The 23,531-nt window shown below is 42.4% G+C and overlaps 1 protein-coding gene across 5 annotated transcripts in view; it reads right to left on the reverse strand.

The window, feature by feature from the left end:
* mbd4 (methyl-CpG binding domain protein 4) overlaps positions 1 to 23,531 on the reverse strand; it is a 46,559-nt gene that overhangs the window by 19,405 nt on the left and 3,623 nt on the right. For all 5 annotated transcript variants that reach the window (XM_080184751.1, XM_080184770.1, XM_080184764.1 and 2 more), the window contains 2 exons: positions 7,992 to 8,267; positions 1,158 to 1,975 (listed from right to left, as the gene is read on the reverse strand). In XM_080184751.1, the coding sequence (XP_080040877.1) occupies positions 1,158 to 1,975; positions 7,992 to 8,239 (1,066 nt within the window). In that variant the 5' untranslated portion in view covers positions 8,240 to 8,267. The remainder of the gene's footprint in view (positions 1 to 1,157; positions 1,976 to 7,991; positions 8,268 to 23,531) is intronic.

The raw sequence follows: 23,531 nt of genomic DNA on the forward strand, positions 1-23,531 counted from the left end.
AAAGATACAAAAGTCTGAGATCATGTGCCTTAAGAGGTCAAGAACAGCTTCTTCCCTGCTGCTGTCAGACTTTTGAATGAATTTACCTTGCATTAAGTTGATCTTTCTCTATACCCTATGACTGTAACACTACATTCTGCACTCTTTCATTTCCTTCTCTATGAACATTATGTTTTGTCTGTATAGCGTGCAAGAAACAATACCTTTCATTGTATGTTAATACATGTGACAATAATAAATCAAATATCAGAGGCTTTGCCTATACATGCCGTGGTTGTGAACCTAGCTCTCCACTCAACTGAAGGAGCAACACTCTGAAAGCCCGTGATTCCAAATAAACCTGTTGGACTTTAAACTGGTGTTGTGAGACTTCTTACTGTTACCTTACAGAATCCTACTTTCTATTGAAACTTTCAAGGCTGAGATTATTAGATTTTTGATACACAAGATATCAAGGTATCTGCGGCAAAGGCACAGAAATAAGGTTGAGGCATAATCAAACTGAATGGCAAACAGACCTGACAGCTGAATGATCTGCTCCTGTTTTACTGCAACAAGCTCAAAGGGTTGAGTAGCTCAGCGTGGCTCTCATGTTCTTATGTAACAGGTCGAGGGGCTGGCAGCCTCCTCCTGTTTTTATTGTTTGAATTTACTATTCAGTTTCGGCTCCTCTTCATGTCACTAACAGTGAATGGTCATTGCAGAAAAGTACACTAGAATATTGTGTCAAAACAAACAGCCTCATTTAGTAAGCTATGTGCAGCATGATGGATTCACCAAAGGCTTGAAAAACCAATTACCCAGATCAAATCCTGGTATCATTTACAAGGCACTGCCAGCAGTCCCGCAGCAGACTATTGGTTCTGATGCTTGGCAATGAGAATGGTGCATGGGAGATGTAGAAAAAGGAAGGAATGACAACTTACTACTGGGAAAAAGCACAGCCAAATATTGCACTAGGCCATTTAGAGTAGAAATTTCAGTTTCAGCTACTGACTTGTTTGGGCTAACTGATTGAGTCAGTACCTTCAGAGAGCAGGGAATTTAAAAAAAAATAAAAATTTGCAACTGCTCTAGAAAAAAAAGAGAATTGAAAAAGACATAGAACATTTTATACCTATGATAGCTAATGTTGAATTATCATTTAAATTCCGTACCTGGGGTTTTCAGCAATAAAAACCTGTCCCCATCAGAATCCTTTGTATCTCTGTCTGAGTTTTCACAAGTCATCTCTGATTTGGAGCAGTGTGTTTGTGGAGAATGCAGATCTAAGTTTATATGAGAAGTTACAGGGAATGTAATGGCATCAACATCGCTCTCTTTGCTCTTTGTCGCCACCTGGCTGTCAAACACTGGTACCTCAGAGGCAAGCTTGCCAGCTTCTTCCACTTGCAGTTCCTGTGGGTTCTTGCTTTTAAATGCCTGTTTCTTTGGAAACTGCTTTTTGTTACTTGCTGTTTGTTCTTTGGGCTCTCTGCTGCCGGATTTCCTCTCAGCTTTGGGACTTGCTCTCCTCCCATCAGTTGGAATCCCATCACCCAGCTCCCTCACATCAGTTGATGGCTGCTTTTTCTGTCTGGCTCCTGCAGATGATCTCCTGGAACACATTCTCTGTCTGGTTGGGTTTTGTAGGTTTGCACCTTTATCAGGTTTCTGCTTTGAATCAGTTTTAACTTCTGCATGCCTCTGTCTTTTGCTCTTACAGCAGTTACCCTCAGTTTCAGGCCCATTTTCTCTCTTGGCATTATGGAGATGTGCCACAGTTTGTGGGTGGTTAACTGACAATTTATTGATGCCTTGCGTTGGTGATGTATTGGTCTGCAGGAATGCTGCCTGTTTAGCAGAGGTGATCTTTCTCTGAGCACAGCCTCGCCAGAAGGCATTAATGACTTCGGCTTTCAGACTGTCTTCTCCCGCATTTCTCTGAAAGTAATTTTCAAGCTCCTTTGAAGATCGAAATTGCTTCCCCTGAGGGCTAAATGAAAGGATGTGAATGTGCACAAGGGCAAATCAATTGTGGTTTTTCACAGGAATACAAAGAGTAAACATTTGCTTCTTCAATTCCTATGCAATAAAGTAATGAAAACTAGTTGATTTCTCATAGCTTTGGACACAGAAATGTCAAGATCAAGGCTAGGGTGGAGGAGGGGTAGAATGTTGAAGATCATTAGTTCAAGATGTGGAGATGGAATTTCCTGGGGAGGTGGTGGTGATGTAGTAGTATTGTTGCTGGATTGGTAATCCAGAGAGTCTGGGTAATGCACTGGAGGCCCACTTTGGAATCCCACCATGGATCTGGAATTAAAACTCTAATGAAACTATTGTGGATTGTTGTAAAAATCCATCTGGTTCACTAGTGTCCTTTAGGGAAGAACTGTCCTGTTTGCCTGGTCTGGCCTACTTGTAATGCCAGATCCACAGCAATGTAGATGGCTTTGAAATGGCCAAGCAAGCTACTCAGTTCAAGAGCAACTGGGGATGAGCAACAAATGCTGGCCTTGTCAGTAATGCCCATGTCCCATTAAATAGAGAAAAAAAAGACATTCATTTTAAAATAATACATTTTGTCCTCATTTCTTTCCCCTATTCTTTCAGTGATATAATGTCACTGGTTGGGTCAGCACTTACTACCCATCCTTAATTCACAGGATCACAGTGCAAAAGAGGCCCTTCGAGTCTACATCAACACGAGAACCAACCAATTTTCCCAACTAATCCCTTTATCAGCACCTGGTCCATAGCCTCGAATGTTATGACATGCCAAGTGTTCATCTAGGTATTGTTTAAAGGATGCGAGGCAACCAGATTTTATCATTCTGCCAGCATTCCAGACTGTCATCACCCTCTGGATAAAAATGGTTTTCTTTACATCCCCCTATACCTCTTGCCCCGCATGACTGACCCTTCAGCCATGGGGAACAGTTGCCCTCTATCCACCCTGTCTGTCCATGTCCCTTTTTGTCTTAAACACCTTGATCAGATTACTCCTGGGTCTTCTCTGCTCCAATGAAAACAACCCAAATCTATCCAATCACCCTTCTTGAAGTCATGAATGATGCAATGTGTGTGGCGGCACGGTAGCACAGTGGTTAGCACTGCTGCTTCACAGCTCCAGGGACCTGGGTTTGATTCCCGGCTCGGGTCACACTGTTTGCACATTCTCCCCATGTCTTCATGGGTTCCCTCCAGGTGCTCTGGTTTCCTCTCACAGTCCAAAGATGTGCAGGTTAGGTTGACTGGCCAAGCTAAAATTGCCTCTTAGTGTCCCGGGATGCATAGGTTAGAGGGATTAGCGAGTAAATATATAGGGATATGGGGATAGGGTTTGGGTGGGATTGTTGTCGGTGCAGATTCGATGGGCGAATGGCCTCTTTCTGGGGCAGCACGGTAGCACAGTAGTTAGCACTGCTGCTTTGCAACTCCAGGGACCTGGGTCTGATTCCTGGCTTGAGTCACTGTCTGTGTGGAGTTTGCACATTCTCCTCATGTCTGCATGGGTTTCCTCCAGGTACTCTGGTTTCCTCCCACAGTCCAAAGATGTGCAGGTTAGGTTGATTGGCCACGCTAAAAATTGCCCCTTAGTTCCTGAGATGCATAAATTAGAGGGATTAACGGGTAAATATGTAGGTGTATGGGGTAGGGCCTGGGTGGGATTGTGGTCAGTGCAGACTTGAAGGGCCGAATGGCCTCTTTCTGCATTGTAGGGTTTCTATATTTATGGTAACTTAAATGCTTCATCCTAGGCAGCATTCTGATGACTTTCCTCTGCACCTCTCCAGTGCAATCACATCCTTCCTTTAATGTGGTGACCAGAACTGCACGCACTACTCCGGCTGTGGCCTCACTAAAGTTCGATACAACTTCAACATGGCAACTCTGATGAATGGTCATCCAGAATTGTAACGTTAGCTCTATTCTCTCCCCACAGATGCTGTCAGACCTGGGATGTTTTAGCATTTTCTATTTTTGATTCAGTTCCAGTACATCCACAGTATTTGCTTTTATCCAACATGACCTCCTTGCTTTTGAAATCTATGCCTCCATTGGTAAAGGCAAGTGTCCTATAAACATGAACCTCTGTCTCCGGAGATCGACTGACAAACATGCCCCCAAGGTTCCTTTGTTCCTCAGAACTTCCTAGTGTCATGCCGTTCGTTGAATACTTCCTTATCAAATTATTCCTTCCAAAGTGTTTCACCTCAGTTTTCAGGGTTAAAATACATCTGCCACTTATCTGCCTATTTTACTAGCTCTCTTTATCATCCTGAGCCAATCTTTGGGTCATCTGAAACTTACCACACCCCCCCCCCCTCCCTGCAGTCATCTATGTTGTTTATATTAATGGCAAATAATAGGGGACCCAGCACAGATCCCTGTGGTACGCCACTGGATACTGGCTTCCAACCACTAAAGGAGCTGCTGTCATCATGTGTGTCTCCTACAACTAAGCTAATTTTGAATCCACATCCTCAAATTACCCTGTATGCCACGTGCACCTGTCTTCTTTATAAGTCTCCTATGTGGGACCTTGTCGAAGTTTTTGCTGAAATCCATATAAACTATATCAACTGCACTAACCTCATCTACACACCTGGTCTCTTCCTCAAACAAATAAAATTTCTTAGGCATGACCCTCTGACGAAACCATGCTAACTATCCCTGATGAAATTTTGTCTCTCCAAGTGAAGGAAGATTCTCTCCTTCAGAATTTTCTCCAGTAATTTCCCTACCATTGACATGAACCTCATTCTTCTGTAGTTCCTGGCTTAGCTCCATAACTCTTCTTAAATAGTGGAACAACATTAGTGTTCTCCAGGCCTCTGGCACCTCTCTCTTGGCCTGAGTGGAATTGAAAGTTTGGGTCAGAGCCCCTGCAATTTCCTTGCTTGCTTCCCACAGCAGCCTGGGACACAATTCATCTGGCCCTGGAGATTTGTCCACTTTTAACACCTCCAATAGCATGTCATTCCCTATGATATTTTGCTCAAGAACTTCAGTTTCTCTCCGAATTCCATACCTTCCACCTCATTCTCGTGGGTGAAGATGGATGTGAAGGGCCCACTTTGATTCTAAGTGGTGGGTGGACTTGAATCTGGGAGTTTCAGATCTGACTTTTAGACCTATTCTGAGGTGCCCCCTTACACATCCTGCCTGGAAAAAAAGAATCAGTGATTCCGAATCACACTGCAGAAGCCTGCGGGTGGGGCTTATTGTGCCCGAAATGCTGCAGCTTCAACTGGAGCCTTCAACTACGCACATGCAGTAAAAAAAATTTACAAACGTCCCCCTGCCACATTGCTCGTGGGCCAGATAATGCCTCCCCTGACCCCCAAGACATTACCCCACCCCCATAACATAACTGATCCCTTATCCTCCCACCCATTTGCTACCCAGACTGATTGCAGCTCCTGTCCCCCTTCCCCACCGAATGCACGCAAAGTGGCAGCAGACCCCCCCGACCCTCTCATTGATCGCATACAGAGTGGCCTCCCCCTGCCTCTGCCACCCCACCAGACAGCCATCTGACCCGCCTCTCTTCCCACCTGAGCCACCTGACACACCTCACTCCCCCACCAGAGAGCCATGTGACCTGCCTTCCCCTCCACCGATCTGAGTTAGTGAGCTATTGGAAGCTATGAACGTACCTCCTCAGGAACTGGGGCGCCTGAATTGAATCTTTGTGGACCATGTCTGTTTTGCACCGAATCTGGACGGGCAAATGTGGGGATAATGGCCCATTAAGTCAATTTAAATGCATGCAAACGTATTTAAATTGACATCGCGCCCATTTCTGGCACGCTCCAGGCGGTGGCCATTTTCAGTCACTGGCAAAGGTGGAACAGGTGTAGAGGCAGGTATGGATCACGTTACTCGCCTCAAGCCCGATTTTATCAAGAATTCACGCCCAAAAATGGGTGCAATTTGATGGTAAAAATTAGGCCCAAAGTATTCATTCAACGCTCTATGTTCTGTGTTCTATTGATGTCCCCTGGCTCTGTATGTAGATTGCCCCCTTTGCCCCACTTGGGCCCTACTCTTTCCCTGATTATTCCATTGATATACTTATAGAATATTTTGGGATTTCCCCTATTTTTACCAGCTTGAGATTTCTGATATCCCCTCTTTGCTCTCATAATTGTTTAATGAAGCTCCACATTGAACTTTCCGTACTCCAGTAAGGCTTCTGCTGATTTGCTCCTCTTGTACCTGCTAAAAGCCTCTCTTTTCCTTCGTACTGCATCCTAAATATCTCTGGCCATCCATGGTTCTCTAGGTTTATTACTCCTTCCTATCACCGTAGACGGAATATGTTGGACCATTTCCTTTTTGGAACCAACCAGCCCCCTCCCCACCCAGTTGTTCCCAGGATACTTTGGCCAGATCCTGCTTTAGTTTACTAAAATCCACTCTTCCCCAAATCCAAATAATTGATTATATTGTTACTATAAACTCCCATCTCCATATTTGTAATGAAATGCTTTTCTATAAACTGATAATGCTGTGTAGGTTGCATTTGAAATGTGATGGTTGCTGAATGGATTTTGTCTGCTCAGTAACAGCTTCCATTTTTTTTGGGGTGATACTGTGAGCAAATGGGATGTACAAATGTATCCAAAATAAAATCTGAACCACAATAGTTTTATGATGAAATGGCAGCTTCATTGTCACTTTTATTTCCTCACCTTTCTTAAACTAATGCTGAATTTTAATGCTCAAACTCTAGAAAAGTCCATACCTCTGGGTCACTAGTCCAGTAACATCACCACATTACTGTGCCACTATATCCAGATCATATATTCCAAGTCGTCCCTCTGTTTCTTTCTCAGCATAGCTGTTTCTCCCAAGATGCTGATCCCAGCATCATCAAACCATACACTCCCATCATCGTTTGTTATGGCTCTCCACCACTGGGAAAATTCTTCTTCCCAATGCCTGGCTTCAGAAAGAGCTTTAAAATAAGACTGAACTAAGACTGAAGTTGGAAGAGCCAGCTGTCATTTAAATATTGCAAGGCTGAAGGAGCAGAGCAAAACTGCATGGAAATGGACAGGGTGAAATGAAAAAAAAAGAACAAAAGAACTAGTGGTCACAGTTGACATAAAAATAGGAGAAATTTTATGCTTAGAAGCCCTGGGAGTTTGCTTCATGTTTCACAAAAAGGTCATGGATTTTTGCAGCTTTTTACTGGAACTTTGGGATACAGTCTTGTATGCAAAAATACATAGTGGGACCAAGCCAACTTTTGCACCAAGGAGAAGATTGGTCTCTTATACCTGGACAGAAATTGCATGCACATTAATCATTCACAGAGCCCTCACAATCAAACTGCTACTCTTGTCTATAGTATCCATTTAATGGTATTTTCTAGCAGATATCACTGAAACAGTGTTCAGGAATAGAACAACTGCTTTTTCCACTTTCTCAGCTCAGGTATTCTGATTCCAGCACAAAAACAGAAAATGCTGGAAAATCTCAGCAGGTCTGACAGCATCTGTGGGAAGAGAATAGAGCCAACGTTTCGAGTGTAAATGACCCCCTGTCAGAGCTGATTCCAACCTGCCACCTTGAAATGAGCACGTACTGAACCCAGTCCTTCTTGACTGCGTGGTTCTGTTCCACTTCAGGCAGTTTATTTACCTACTGAACAACTAGTGGAGACCTAGTTATATTATGGGTGATAATTTGTGTTGGATTAATCTTCATCCATCGAGATCTTGGAAAAGTTATTTTTAATGTTCTAATGTCTCTACTAGTAATCCACTATACAGAATAACTTTCTTTTCCATTCGGAGTCACAGTGCGCAAGTACATTAGTGAAGTACAACCACATTTCTGATAGTGTCATGTTTGGGAGGACCCGTGGTATTAAAATATTTGGATTAGTGAGCCTAGGCACTTAGGAGTGCCTTAAATTAGCCGCAGGAGTGTTGCATTGCTTCCCCACCTTGTGACAAAGACACCACCTGTGATTTAATAAAAAGATCTCTCACCTTATAATGTAAACGTCACATTTTCCAGATGACTTCCCTGTTTTTCTTTCTTTCACTATTCTCTTCCACCCTTCTGGAAGTTCAGAGTAACATCCTCTGGATATTTCGACATCCAAAGCAGGAATGATAGGCCCAGCTTCAGAGGACAAAGAATTTGCATCTTCAGCCAATTCAGGATTTAAGATATATTTTTTCTTCTGGAAACAATGTTCATCTTTGCTGATCTCACTGCAAGGAGGCAATTCCATCAGGCACACTTTTCTTTAGTTCTTCTTTCTGAAAATACAGCATACATCATTTCATTCATTTTTTGTTTTTTCCAAGAAAAAAAACATATTCTTCTACTGGATTTTATACTTATCATGATGAGGGATGCCAATGATACTGAATGAATGCAGTGAACTTATAATGGGGTTATGGAGGTTGTATTATACATTCCCAGGTCTGGCATAGGTGTAAAGATATCTCTCTACTGCCCCAAATGCTCCTTTATCGAATATTCCACAAACTAGGTGGCCAGAAAACATTGTCTATGTTGCTACAAACATGTGCTGTAACTTCAACTTTAAACAATTAGCATGGCTCATGAAACCCTTGCAGCCTACGTGCTAATTAGTATGAAGTTATAGGCACCTCCAGAATAGAGGCACCTATTCAAAATTCACCTGACATTTCAAATTCACTTTATACATGGCCTGTAGGAGTTCATAATGTTTGTTAGTGCCATATACATCTTCTCTGGACCCACCATTAGTGTCTCAATACTATACCTTTTTCCTTGAACCATTATATCCTTTGTAGTTTTTTTTAAATTCATGGGATGTAAGTGTTGCTAGCAAGACTAGCATTAAACTCATCCTTAACTACTCATGAGAAGGTGGTGGTGAACTGCCTTCTTGAACCACTATAGGTATAGGTATACTCACAATGCTGTTAGGGAGGGAGTTCCTGGATTTTGACCCAACAACAGTAAAAGGGCAGGAATAAAGTTCTAAACTAGGATGGTGAGTGGCTTGGTGGGGAACTTGCAGGTTGAACCAATCCTTTGTGCCTGCTGCCCATGACCTTGTGGATTTGGATGGCTCTGTCAAAGCAATCTTGGTGAGTTGTTGCAGCGCATCTTGTAGATGGTACACTGTGCACCAACGCTGGATGAGGATGCCCATCAAGTTGTTTTGTCCTGAACGAGGGTGAGCTTCAAGTTTTGGAGCTGCATTCAGACAATTGGGTAGCAATCATCTCACACTCCTGCCATTTATCCTAAACCGATCTTCTCCTTTATTATTTCCTAGCCCCCATTCTGTTATCACTTTTAAACTTCTGTTCCTTGAATTTTTTCCAGCTCTGATGGAAAGTCATTGTACTGAAATGTTAACTTTGTTTTGCTCTCTCAGATGCTGCCTGATCTGCTGTGTATTTCCAGTCTTGTCTGTTTGCATTTCACAAGTGACTTGCAAATCTACTAAATCACAGAATGCTTCTTCCCCCTGTGCTGTAACCATCGGCTGTCGTGTCCATAACAGTTTTCCGTTAGAACAACTCCGCTAATCCCACTCTCCTGCTCTTTCTGCAATTTTTTTCTCTTTAGGTACTTACTTAATTCCTCTTTGATAGCTGATTGTATGTGGCTTCACTGTGCCCTCAGGCTATAAAAAGGTTTTTCTTTGTGTTGTCATGGATTCTTTTGTCAAGCATTTTAAACTGGAGTCCAAGACCCCTCAAGATTTCGAGCACTGATCTCAAATCTCTCCTCAACCTTCTCTGTTCTGGAAGAATAAATCCTAGCTTCTCCAATCTATCCTGCAATTGATGTCCCCAAATCCTGGAACCATTCAGGTAAATCTTTTCTGCATCCTCTCAGAGTCTTCACATACTTCTCCCTGAAGTGCAGTGTCCAGAACTGGACACAATACTTCAGTTGAGATCAGAGATTTATAAAGGTTTACCATAACTTCTTGCTTTTGTTTTCTACATTTCTTTATGAAATGCAGCATCCGAACTGTTTTATTAACCATTTCTTCAATCTGCCCTGCCACTTCCAATGATATGAACACATTTATCCCATGGTCTTACTGTTCCTGAATCGTGTTTAAAATTTCACTCTTTAATTCATATTGCCTCTCCTCATTCTTCCTACCAAGACTTATCACTTCACACTTCTCTGTATTAAATTTAATCTGCTGTGTTCACCCATTCCACCAACCTATGTCCTCTTGAAGTTTATCCTTATCCTCCTCATGGTTCATACTTACATGCTTGAGGTTATCTGTATTTAGATGTACACTTGTGACACCAAGGCATACAAGACTATAGGCCAAGTGCTAGAAAATGGGGTTAGAATAGATAGGTGGTTTGTCTTTGACTGGTTCAAACGCAATGTGCCAAAGGGCTTGTATCTATGCTGCATACTTCGATGACTATTTTCAAATTTTGAAATTACACCCCGTACATCGAAGTCTTTTTTAAAGCAAGAGATTTCCATCACACCATGATAACCTGGAGAGAGGGTAGCTAGATGCATCACAAAAAGTTGACACTGGATTTATACAGGTGAACCACTATTCTATCATGCAACCATGAGATCTAAGACCTAGGGGCAGAAGTAGGCCATTCGGCCCACTGAGTCTGCTCTGCCATTCAATAGGATCATAACTGATCTGATGTGATGTGATAATTCTGAATTCCACTTTCCTGCTTTACAGCCTCATAACTCATGATTCCCTTACTGATTAAAAATCTTTCTTAGTCTTGAATATATTTAACAACCAATCTCCACAGCCGTCTGCAATAAAAATTTCCAGATTCACTTCTCTTTGAGAAGAAATTCTTCCTCTTTCTATCTTAAGTGAATGACCCTTTACGCTGCAATTATACCCTCTGGTCCTAGACTCTCCTACAGAAGGAAACAGCCTCTCAGCATTTACACTATCAAGGCCCCTGAAAATCCTGTGTATCCCAATAAGATCACTTCTCATTTTTCTAAATGCCAGTGAGTACATGCCCAACCACTCAACCTGCCCTCATAGGAAAATCCCTCTACAGAGCATAAGAACATAAGAAATAGGAGCAGGAGTAGGCCAACTAGCCCTTCAAGCCTGCCCCACCATTCAGCAAGATCATAGCTGATCTGAAGTGGATCAGTTCCATTTTCCCGCCTGCTCCCCATAACCCTTAATTCCCTTGTCTATCAGAAATCTATCTACCCGTGACTTAAACATATTAAACATATCCACCAATTCAAATGGGCAGAGAATTCCAGAGATTTACTACCCTTTGAGTGAAGAAGTTCCTCCTCAACTCTGTTTTAAACTGCCCCCACCTCCTTATTTTGAGGCTGTGCCCTCTAGCTCTGGTTTCCTTTCTAAGCGGGAAGAATCTCTCTACCTCTACCCTGTCTAGCCCCTTCATTATCTTGTAAGACTCTATAAGATCCCCCTCAGCCTTCTAAACTCCAACGAGTACAGGCCCAGTCTACTTAAGCTAACCCCTCATCTCTGGTATCAAAATTGTATTACAACACCAGGTTTTAGTCCAACCGATTTATTTGATAATAGACTCACAAGCTTTCGGGGTTAGTCCCTTCGTCAGGTGAATGGAGCGTTCTGGCCTCAGACAGAGCATATAAAGCACGGACAGTTTAGAGATTACTGATTAGAATGCAAATCCTTACACCTAACCTGCTGTTCAAGACCTGAAGTGGCTGACAATGTGAGTGGAAGGAGCACTGATCACAGGTTAAAGAGATGTGTATTGTCTCCAGACAGTACAGTAAGTGAGGTTTTGCAAACCCAGGCAAGTCACGGGGGTTACAGATAGTGCGACATGAACCCAAGATCCCTGTTGAGACCGTCCTCATGTGTGCGGACTTCACACATGAGGACGGTCTCAACAGGGATCTTGGGTTCATGTCGCACTATCTGTAACCCCCGTGACTTGCCTGGGTTTGCAAAACCTCACTTACTGTACTGTCTGGAGACAATACACATCTCTTTAACCTGTGATCAGTGCTCCTTCCACTCACATTGTCAGCCACTTCAGGTCTTGAACAGCAGGTTAGGTGTAAGGATTTGCATTCTAATCAGTAATCTCTAAACTGTCCGTGCTTTATATGCTCTGTCTGAGGCCAGAACGCTCCATTCACCTGACGAAGGGACTAACCCCGAAAGCTTGTGAGTCTATTATCAAATAAATCGGTTGGACTAAAACCTGGTGTTGTCAGACTTTTTACTGTGTTTACGCCAGTCCAACGCCGGCATACCCACATCAAAATTGTATACCTAGGATCAAAATGGTGACTGCCTCTAAAGCCAGTATATCTTTCCTTAGATAGGGGGCTGAAACTCTAGGTATGGTTTAACTAATGCCTTGCATAATTTTAGCAAGATTTCCCTATTTTTATACTCCTTTCCCTTTGAAAGGGAGGCCATCATTCCATTTGCTTTCCCTGTTATCTGCTGAACTTGCACGCTAATTTTTGTAATTTCTTTATAAGGACCCCAAAATCCCTCCGTGCTGCAGTTTTCTGCAGTCTTTTTCTACTTAAAAAAAATTTAGCTCCTACCAAAGTGCATAACTTCACATTTTCCTGTATGTCACCTGCCAAGTTTTTGCCTAATCTCTTAACCTATCAATGTCCCTCTGCAGACTCTTGGAGGGGAATTTTCCCCTCCCGCCCACTACAGGAATTGTAGCAAGTGGGGGCAGACCATGCAAAGGTCTATTGACCTTGGGATTTTCTGGTTTTGGGATGAGCAGGAATGGAAAATCCTATCCTTAGTGTCATCCACATCACTTGTCTTCTCATCTAGTTTAGTATCATCCATAAACTTGGCAATAGTACATTCACCCTGCTGAGAGAAATTCCACCCTATAGTCTTTTGCTGGAAAACATTATATACTGTCATACGCTCAGATCAGAATGGAGATTGAGAAACTCTGCCCCTAGTGGTGACGCTCTGATGCTTGAACCAGAACATTGTAGGTTCTAGCATCACTCTTGGATTCAGTCACACAATTCAAACTGACACTCCAGAGACAGAGATGCACTGTCTTAAAACAGTAAATTGTGACCCCATCTGTCTGTTCAGGTGGACATAAAAAAATCCCATGGCACCAATCGAAAAAGTGCAAGGAGTATCACCAAGTTGTTATGGTGCAAAAAGAGGCCATTTTGGCCCGTTCTGTCTGCATCGGCTCTCCAAATGAGCATTGTGACTTAGTGTCATTCCCCTGCTTTTTCCCCCCATACCTCTGCACATAATCACCTAACGTCCTCTTGAATGTCTCCGTAGAACCTCCGTGAATGTCTCCATAGAAACTCTAGGTGTGGTCTAACAAATGCCTTGTATAGTTTTAGCAATTTTTATATTTTTACACTCCTTTCTGTTTGAAATGAAGGCCATCATTCCATTTGCTTTCCACACTTTCAGGCAGCCCATTCCAGATCCAAACCATTCATTGTACGAAAAACTGTTCCTCACATAATAGTTTCTTTTTCAAATCGTTTTAAATCTGTGCCTCTGATTCTTGATCCTTTTACAAGTGGGAATAGTTTCTCCCCATGTACTCTGTCCAGCCCCAGCACGATTTTGAACATCTCTATCAAATTTCCTTCTCTCCAAGGAGAAAGTCTCAATCTCTCCAATCCATCCTTTTATCTGAAGTTTCTCATTCCTGGAACCATTCTTGTAAACCTCTTCTGCACTCTCTCTCCTAATACGTTCACATCCTTCCTATAGTGTGGCACCCAGAACTGTACACAATATTCCAGCTGAGGTCTAATTAGTGCCTTGGATAAGTTCAGCATTACATTCCTGCTCTGGTAGTGAAGTAGGAAAAGAGTGAATGCATTTTGTACCTGAAGAAGGGAAAGGATTAATGGATTTTATATCTAGAACGTCACAAACATAACCTTTCATCATGACTGATTTTCTCAAGCTTATACTACTCCTGGGAGTAATGCAAGTTATTTGTTCATGTCTTACATGCTTTAACACTCATTTTTATAAAGACAGATAGTTTAATGTGTCTGTTATTTTGTAGATTTTGCAAATCTTGCCTACTTGTATTGGTTGGACATCGTTACACAATATATTATGATACCAGCTTTTGACAGCTGTTGATGGCAGATCGCGATACCGGCTTTTAACAGGAAGACTCCTGCTGGGGCAGCCGCAATGGCACAAATAACTTCAAAGACAGGGATGCCGGTACTGCTGCAGGGGTTTTGAATCGTGACCGGATTAAGCCTGTGTCATGACCGCATCTGCCGGATGGACAGTAATCTCAGGTCAACTCTGAAGCTAAATCATGACCAGGCAAGGAAGATCTGGAGGTCTGGCAGGAATTGGAACTTTGTGTCATGATTGACGCTAAGACTCAATGTATAAATGCCCACTTGTGTTTGTGTTCTAAGAGAAGTCTGGTGGTCCATTGTAAGGAAACAGTTCTCCCAAAATTCTGGAGTAAAATGCCAGAGTTTTGAAATAAAAGCTACTGTACTTTGACTCACTAACGAAGGTATTATTTTACCTACAACATACTCTATGCCCCTATTAATAAAACTCAGGATACTATACACTTCCTTAGCATGCGCGCGCACACACACACACATATCTCTTTATTTTTGCACCCCTTTTAAGAATTTTACTCTTAATTTATATTGTCTCTCCATAGCAAAGAGACAGATATATGAACATACATTTTATTTTTCTCATTTAAAAATGACTGCTGGGTTATCTGTGTTCTACATGGCATGTTAATTGTTAGTACATAATAAATATGTGGGATATGAAGACCCAGGATGAAGAGGGATGGGGTATGGATGGATATCTAAGGTTAGGGACGAAGTTGCTGTTTCAGAAAAACAAATAGAATGTAGCGAAAACAAAAGTGTGACATACCCACTATGAGCTAGGTTTCAAACATATTCTCACACTGAGTGGAAAAGAATAGTTCCTTTGAAATTTTTGTACAGGTTGTCAGGTTGACTGTCAATGGGAAAACAGGTGGGGAGTGTATGTCAAATAAGTCTGACACTGTGGCCTGTGAGCAGAGGGAGGGAATTGGGTTACACATTGAGAAAGTGAGGAAATATTTAAGCCATGCATGGAGAGGTGGTGGGGGGGTGCGCGGGAATGGGCTGAATCAGAAATTGTGGAGATTGGTGAGACTGGTCAGATAGGGTTGTCTGATCAGCTGGGAGTGTCTGATCGGGTGGAAGTGTCTCAGTGGAAAGTAAGCCTTGTGGATTTTTGGGATCTCCTCCTGGTCAACACTGTAAAAAAGACACATCTGAAGGATCCTGCTCTACACATCTTTTCTCTGCTGGAATTGGGAATCCTGACCTCCATGTGTCAAAATGAAAACGCTTCAAACATGGAGGCACAGATCCACCTCAAAAAGTTCAAGCCACTATTTGCCCTTCAAGGAATTCTGCTCCTATTCCCCATTTTAAAATCAGAAATGCAAGGGTAGAAATTGGATTTGAGAATTTAAATATTTTTCTAAAAATGTATTTTTCTTGAAGATTTTTCATTTTGTACAAAAAATGCAACAAACTCTTAAAAAATTGGTACAGTACAACAAGATCATTTTCAAACAATTACAAATAGGAAGTGAGAGAAAAATAAATAACTAACAGAGTTAGTTTGGATTATTTAATTGCATTCAGCGCCTCGCACCATACATGTAATAAAAGGATATATCGAAGAAAGGGAGGAGGGTAGGATAACAGAATACAGACACAATTGGTTCTGTGGTGCATAACCAAGCTCACAGAATAACAGCGACACAGACATGGATTTTATGTAAAACCTTGCAGGAGTAAACGAGACAATGCGGAATTCAGAACTTTTAAGATAAATGTCCCAAACTTTATAGAATGTATCCGATTTAGTGCAAAGTAAACAAGTCAAAATTTCCATTGGTGAACATTCCAAAATGATTTTATTCCAATTCTGAATTGAAGGTTTATCACTAATCCATGAACAAAAGGATATTCTTCGGTGCTGCAAATCTTAGGATATTGTACAGCCTTTTCCTATTTGCTTTTTGATCACTTTATCTGGGAAACGCAATATTAGATGCAAGGGATCGAACTCTAAGACTACATCAAAGATCCTCTCAAGCTCTTTAAGAACATTAAACCAATAGGCATTAATCTTGACACAGGACCAAAAGCATGCAGGTAATCCCCCATGTCCACTCTGAACTTCCCACATTACAAGGCTATGGCAGGGTCAAACTTGTGCTGCAACCTTAGAGTAACATGCAGACAGTTCAATATCTTAAGCTGAATTTCTTCTCTTACAAACTGAAGTTTATTAGCATATTTTGATTTGTAAGTGTGCGGACGACACAAAGGTTGTGGAATTGCGGATAGCGATGAGGACTGTCAGAGGATATAGATCAGTTGGAGACTTGGGCGGAGAGGTGGCAGATGGCGGTTAATCGGGATAAACGTGAGGTAATGCATTTTGGAAAGTCTAATACAGATAGAAAATATACAGTAAATGGTAGAACCCTTAAGAGCATTGATAGGCAAAGGGATTTGAGTGTACAGGCGCACAGGTCACTGAAAGTGGCAATGCAGGTGGAGAAGGTAGTCAAGAAGGCATATGGCATGCTTGCCTTCATTGGCCGGGGTACTGAGATTAAAAATTGGCAAGTCATGTTGCAGGTTTATAGAACCTTAGTTAGGCTGCATTTGGAATATAGTGTTCAATTCTGGTTGCCACACTACCAAAAGGGTGTGGAGGCTTTGGAGAGGGTACAGAAAAGATTTACCAGGATGTTGCCTGGTATGGAGGGCATTAGCTATGAGGAGAGATTGGAGAAACTTGATTTGTTCTCACTGGAGCGACGGAGGTTGAGGGGAGACTTGATAGAAGTCTACAAGATTATGAGAGGCATGGAGGGAGTGGATAGTCAGAAGCTTTTCACAAGGTTGAAGAGTCAATTACTAGGGGACACAGGCTTAAGGTGTGAGGAGCAAGGTTTAAAGGAGATACTTGAGGCAGATTTTTTTACAGAGGGTGGTGGGTGCCTGGAACTTGTTGCCAGGGAGATAGTGGAAGCGGATACAGTTGTGACTTTTAAGGGGCATCTTGACAAATACACAAATAGGGTGGGAATAGAGGGATATGGTCCCCGGAAGGATAGGGGGTTTTAGTTCAGTCACGCAGCATGGTCAGTGCAGGCTGGGGGGCTGAAGGGCCTCTTCCTGTGCTGTAATTTTCTTTGTTCTTTATTACCAAATATCTCCCATTTCTCCTCATCAATATTTACTGTGAGGTCTTTCTCCCAAGACCACAACCTGTCCAATGCATTATCACCAGATTTAAAACAGAGTGTTGTAAAACGTACTAACTAAATGCTTGTGTTGCACAGAGAGCAGGATTTTTTCACCAGGGAAATCGCAGCAAAAAAATAAAAATTGTCACACTGAGGACAAAGTCTCTAAGTGGTAAATATCTAAAAATGGTTTGTTTCAGAATATCAAACGGTTAGTACCAATGCTCAAAGGATAACAGAGTAGAGCTGTCAAACACTCCCCCCAGACTACAGAAACCTCTATCTCTCCAGATATCAAAACCATGATTCATAAGACCTGGTGGTAAATCCAAGTTACTCTGAATTAGAGAAAGAAGTTAATTAGTTATCCCCTCCAACTTTCAGACTATTCTCCATGCCTTTAGTGTTAATAACAATAGGGTTAGCACACTTATCTAGCACCACCATAGGATTCCTAAAAAATAAAAAAGTGACCACAAGGAATTAAGGACTGATAACTTTAGCATTAAGCCATGGGGAAAGGGTCTCTCCTAACCCATTGTCGCCTAAATCTAAGTGGAAAGCTAACTGGTACATTTTAATATTTTGCATCTCTAGCTCTCCTTTAGAGCAAGGCAACTGCAACTTGGCTAATTTTAAACAAGTTTCTTCTTGTTCCAAACAGAAGAACTAAACAACCCATCAATTTATTTCATGGCCTTAGCAAACAACAGGCCAGGTAGCATTTTCAGAGGATAAAGCAGCCCAAATTCATCTTAACCAAGGCAATTTTACCCAACCATGAAATTGGTAATGATGACTAACGGTGTAAGTCCCACTTAATAAAGACCAATAAAGGATGAAAGTTCGAGGAAACAGGGAGGAAAGCTATGTGTGGAGCCAGAGGAAATGGGCGAGGTATTAAATGAGTACTTTGCATCAGTATTCACCAAAGAGGACTTGGTGGCTGATGAGTTTAGGAAAGGATGTGTAGATAGTTTGAGTCATGTTGAGATCAAAAAGGTGGTGGTATTGGGGTTCTTGAGAAATATCAAGGTAGACAAGTCTCCAGGGTCTGATGGGATATACCCCAGAATACTGAGAGGGGCACAAGAGAGGAAATTGCTGGGGCCTTGAGAGAAATCTCTGTATCCTCATTGGCTACAGGGGAGGTCCCAGAGGATTAGCCAATGTTGTTCCTTCGTTTAAGAAGGGTAGCAAGAATAATCCAGATAATTACAGGCTGGTGAACCTGTACATCAGTGGTAGATAAATTACTGGAGAGGATTCTTTGAGACAGAATTTATTCCCACTTGGAAATAAGTGGACATATTAGTGAGAGGCAACATGGTTTTGTGAAGGGGAGGTCATGCCTATGAACTTGATCGAGTTTTTCAAGAAAATGATGAAGATGATTGATGAGGGTAGATCAGTGGATGTTGTCTACATGGACTTCAGTAAGGCCTTTGACAAGCTCCCTCATGGCAGACTGGTGCAGAAGGTGAAGTTGCATGGGATCAGAGGTGAGCTGGCAAGGTGGATACAAAACTGGCTCAGTGACAAAAGAGAGAGGATAGCAGTGGAAGGGTGCGTTTCTGAATGGAGGGCTGTGACAAGTGGTGTTCCTCAGGGATCAGTGCTGAGACCTTTGCTGTTTATACTATATACAAATGATTTGGAGGAAAACGTAACTGGATTGGTTAATAAGTTTGCGGACAACACAAAGGTTGGTGGATTTGCAGATAGCAATGAGGACCATCAGAGAATACAGCAGGATATAGATGAGTTGGAGACTTGGGTGGAGAGATGGCAGATGGAGTTTAATCCGGACAAATGTGAGGTAATGCATTTTGGAAGGTCTAATACAGATAGAAAATATACTGTAAACAGCAGAACCCTTAGGATTATTGATAGGCAAAGGGATTTGGGTGTAAAGGTACACAGGTCACAAAGTGGCAATGCAGGTGGAGAAGGTAATTAAGAAGGCACGTGGCATATTTGCCTTCATCAGCCAGGGTATTGAGTTTAAAAATTGGCAAGTCATGGGCGGCACGGTAGCACAGTGGTTAGCACTGCTGCTTCACAGCTCCAGGGTTCTGGGTTCGATTCCCGGCTCGGGTCACTGTCTGTGTGGAGTTTACACATTCTCCTCGTGTCTGCGTGGGTTTCCTCCAGGTATTCCGGTTTCCTCCCACAGTCTAAAGATGTGTGGGTTAGGTTGATTGGCCATGCTAAGAAATTGCCCCTTAGTGTCCAGGGATGCGTAGATTAGACGGATTAGTGGGTATGATAATGGGGGTAGGGCCTGGGTAAGATTGTGTTCGGTGCAGACTCGATGGGCTGAAGGAGCTCTTTCTGCACTGTAGGGTTCTGTGATTCTATGTTGCAACTTTATAGACCCTTAGTTCGGCCGCACTTGGAATAGTGTTCAATTCTGGTCGCTACACTATCAAAAGGATGTGGAGGCTTTGGAGAGTGCACAGAAAAGATTTACCAGGATGTTGCCTGGTATGGAGGGCATTAGCTATGAGGAGAGATTGGAGAAACTTGATTTGTTCTCACTGGAGCGACAGAAGTTGAGGGGAGACCTGATAGAAGTCTACAAGATTATGAGAGGCATGGACAGACTGGATAGGCAGAAGCCTTTTCCCAAGGTAGAAGAGTCAATTACAAAGGAGATATACAAGGCAGAATTTTTAGAGACAGTGGTGGGTGCCTGGAACTTGTTGCCGGGAGAAGTAGTGAAAGCAAATACAGTAGTGACTTTTAAGCGGCGCCTTGACAAGTACATGAATGAGATGGGAACAGAGGGATATGATCCCCAGACGCGTAGGGGGTTTTAGTTAAGACAGGCAGCATGGTCGGTGCAGACTTGGAGGGTCGAAGGGCTTGTTCCTGTGCTGTAATTTTTTGTTCTTTATTTGCTTTATATAGCTGCTGAAAACCAGGGGCAACACAAATGCACAGATAAATAAACACCAACACAGACCATCTAAAGGAAAAATGAGAGGAACGAGGGAGTTGACACCTTAAGCTGCCCAGGGGAATAGCTTCTGAAAAGCCTCTTTTGCAGAATTAGTTTTATTACCCAAAAAAAACGAGTCTAGTCACCACATCAATAACAGCAGGAACAGAGAAACTTGGCTTGAGACAATCGGCAACATATCATTCGCATAAAGCAAAATGTTATGCTGCATATCTCCACTGGACTACCCATAAACCTGGAGCGTCATGTATACTAACCTCAATCAATGGTTCAATAGCTAGAGTAAACAAAAGGGGAGACAAGGGACATCGCTGCCGAGTCTCTTTCTAAAAGGCCAAAATTCCCTGACCATTTGTAAGGACCACTGCCATTGGATTCTTCTAGAGTTCAGGATTCCACTTCACAAGATTCACATTTAATCCAAACTGAAGCGATTTTAAATATTTTTAATTTAGGTCCACATCCTTGAGGGTTAACATTCCCCACCTCTCCGGATCTTTTCAACAAAACAGGAAATAGCAAATAAGGCAGAAACAACATTTAAAGAATAAACACAGCAATTACAAAATTAGATGCCTTTATTCACACTTACAGGCTCTGTTCCAAACCCTTAATGTCACCTGGGCCAGCATCCATAAGTCAAAATTCAGAAATGGAAGTGGGCATTCATGAACTGCAACCCATTGTCAATAATAAACAAAAAGGAAATGGCAGTTTAATCAAGAAAAATAATTTGCAAACAGGCTTTTTTTGCAGTTGAGTACAGTGGTACGCCACAGCAATATTTTAGAAAGCATCAGGTTGGTTTTCTATTCATGAGAGCCTAAATTTTACATAGTCAGTGCAGGTGAGATCAGATGTGAAACCTGCTCCCATTTCAGGTTGCACTGTTAATGTGATATTATGGCAGTTGGTCGATGGCTATCCAATGTGAAATGCGCTCAATGAAAGGCTCAGGACTGACATGGAGGGCGAGAAAAAGGAACGTGTGGGAAGTGCTTCTACTGTGCTCCCTGTGCCATGCAGCACGCCTATGACAAAGATCAGCAGCAAGGTTATGCCACAAAGCCTGGTCAGCACAACCGTACACAGACCTCAGTCCCCACACACGGTAGCACAGTAGTTAGCACTGCTGCCTCAGAACTCCAAGTACCTGGGTTTGAATCCCGGCTCGGGTCGCTGTCTCTCTGGAGTTTGCACATTCTCCATGTGTCTGCGTGGGTTCCCTCCGGGTGCTCCGGTTTCCTCCCACAGTCCAAAGATGTGCAGGCTATGTTGATTGGCCAATCTAAATTGCCCCTTAGTGTCCTGGGACGCATAGGTTAGAGGGATTAGTGGGGATAGGGCCTGCGTGGGATTGTGGTTGGTGCAGACTAGATGGGCCGAATGGCCTCTTTCTGCACTGTAGGGTTCTATGATTCTATGACACATTTGTTCATTTTATGAGCCCTGACTTCATCCTGACCTGGATCAAGGTGGTAGCTAAAACATAAAGGATGCCTGGCCAATTGGCCCAACTACAAATGGGCAATGGACAACGTAAAATCCCAGTCAATTGCTACTTCATTAATTTAAATTGGCTTCTTAATTATCGGCAGCCCCACTTTTGAGAAAGAACAAAAATCAGCCCAGGAAACAGGCCCTTCGGCCCAACGAGCCCACGCCACCATCTCAACACCACCAGTCCCCCTCTCCACCCACGACCCCTGTCTAATGTTTTATGGCCATCCAGATTGAGGGAATCTGATTTAGGGACAATTTATTCCTGCCAATCAGCCTAACAGCACATCTTTGGGGTGTGGGAGGAAACTGGAGCGCCCGGAGAAAACCCACGCAAGCACGGGGAGAATGCGCAAACTCTCACAGACACCGGCCCAAATCCATGTGTCTGCACAGCAATCAGCGATAGTCACTGAGCTGTCGTCTTGCCCAGTGTCTTGTCCAGTTTAGGCACACACCAACGACATGAAGCACTAGGCCAATCTCAAACAACCAAGAGCAGCCCCAGTACGACTCATCGCGTGTATGCCCCTCGTTGGACACAAGGTGGACCGACTTAAAACCTTGCTTGCCAACTGAAATATTGTACAACGGCACGATGCCATTGGATCATGCCCTTAATGTCTTTTCCCATGATTTTATAAGCATCCGCCTAAGCAATGTAAAATTCTGGCCCAGGTTGCAGGACAACTCCAACCTGTATGAACTTGATTGTAGGATCCCTGGATGGGATGGGGCAAAAATCACATCCACTTAGTACTGTTCACTTCTCAGTGCTAAGTGACTAATATCAAATTTTGAAAGTTGGACAGAAGTGACTCGACTGTTCTCTCATGTTCTCCCTTAAACTAACAAGTGCAACAACAGGGTATTCCAGTTATTCGCCAGATTGCCTGATTCCAACCAATAAACTATCAAAAGCTGTCAGTAACCAAAATTCACGACAAAAAAAGAGTTGTTCTTAGAGTCAGAAAAACATTAATCATGTTTACTTTTCAACATATCACTGAAATAATTGTAAAAGGTAGATCCCAAAGGGAAAGAAAAATTCCTTGCAAAGGAGAAAGCTCACAGAACAGTTCAGAGAATGGAGAAAAAAAGCTTCCTTTACCAACGTCAAGGTTGGGTGTCCAGTTTGATGGAATAAATTTGGGAAAATACAGCAGAATAAGAGACAAAGTTGACAGACCCGTCATTTCAATAAAACAAGTTTACTTGGAGTCACTTAAGGTAAAATCATACAGATCATTAGATTTAAAGATCCAGGCCTCAGATATATTTATAACTTAACAAATACTTACAGTTTACAAAACTATACTTCCTTCTCCAGGGCTGTATTTCCAGTTATTTAAATGATATAGTGTTTTTGTTTCATCTCCCATGATGCATTTGCAGGATTTGATTAAGATGCAAGTACTGTATGTATTTCATTTGTCCTTCCCCAAAATCATTCTTTTCAGTTATTTACAGGATTATAAAATGATTTTTCCCTCCTCCTTGGAACTACAATTTGTCATTCGACTTGGTTTTCACTCTGTCTTTGGAGGTTGTTAGTATTGTCAAGTCTCTAATGAGTCAATACAGCACAGGAGGTGGTAATTCAGCTCATCAACTCCATGCCAACTCCCCGTTGAGCAACCAAATCAATATTATTCCCTTGATCTATCCTGTAGCCTTGAAAGTTTATCTCCCTCTCATGCTCATCCAATTTCCTTTTGAAATCATTCACAGTCTTCACTTCCACCATCCTCTTAGGCAGCGAGTTCCAGGTCATTATCCCA

The sequence above is a fragment of the Carcharhinus amblyrhynchos genome, chromosome 3 (genome assembly GCF_965287045.1).
Source record: "Carcharhinus amblyrhynchos chromosome 3, sCarAmb.v2.hapA, whole genome shotgun sequence".
NCBI classification, from domain to species: Eukaryota; Metazoa; Chordata; class Chondrichthyes; order Carcharhiniformes; family Carcharhinidae; genus Carcharhinus; species Carcharhinus amblyrhynchos.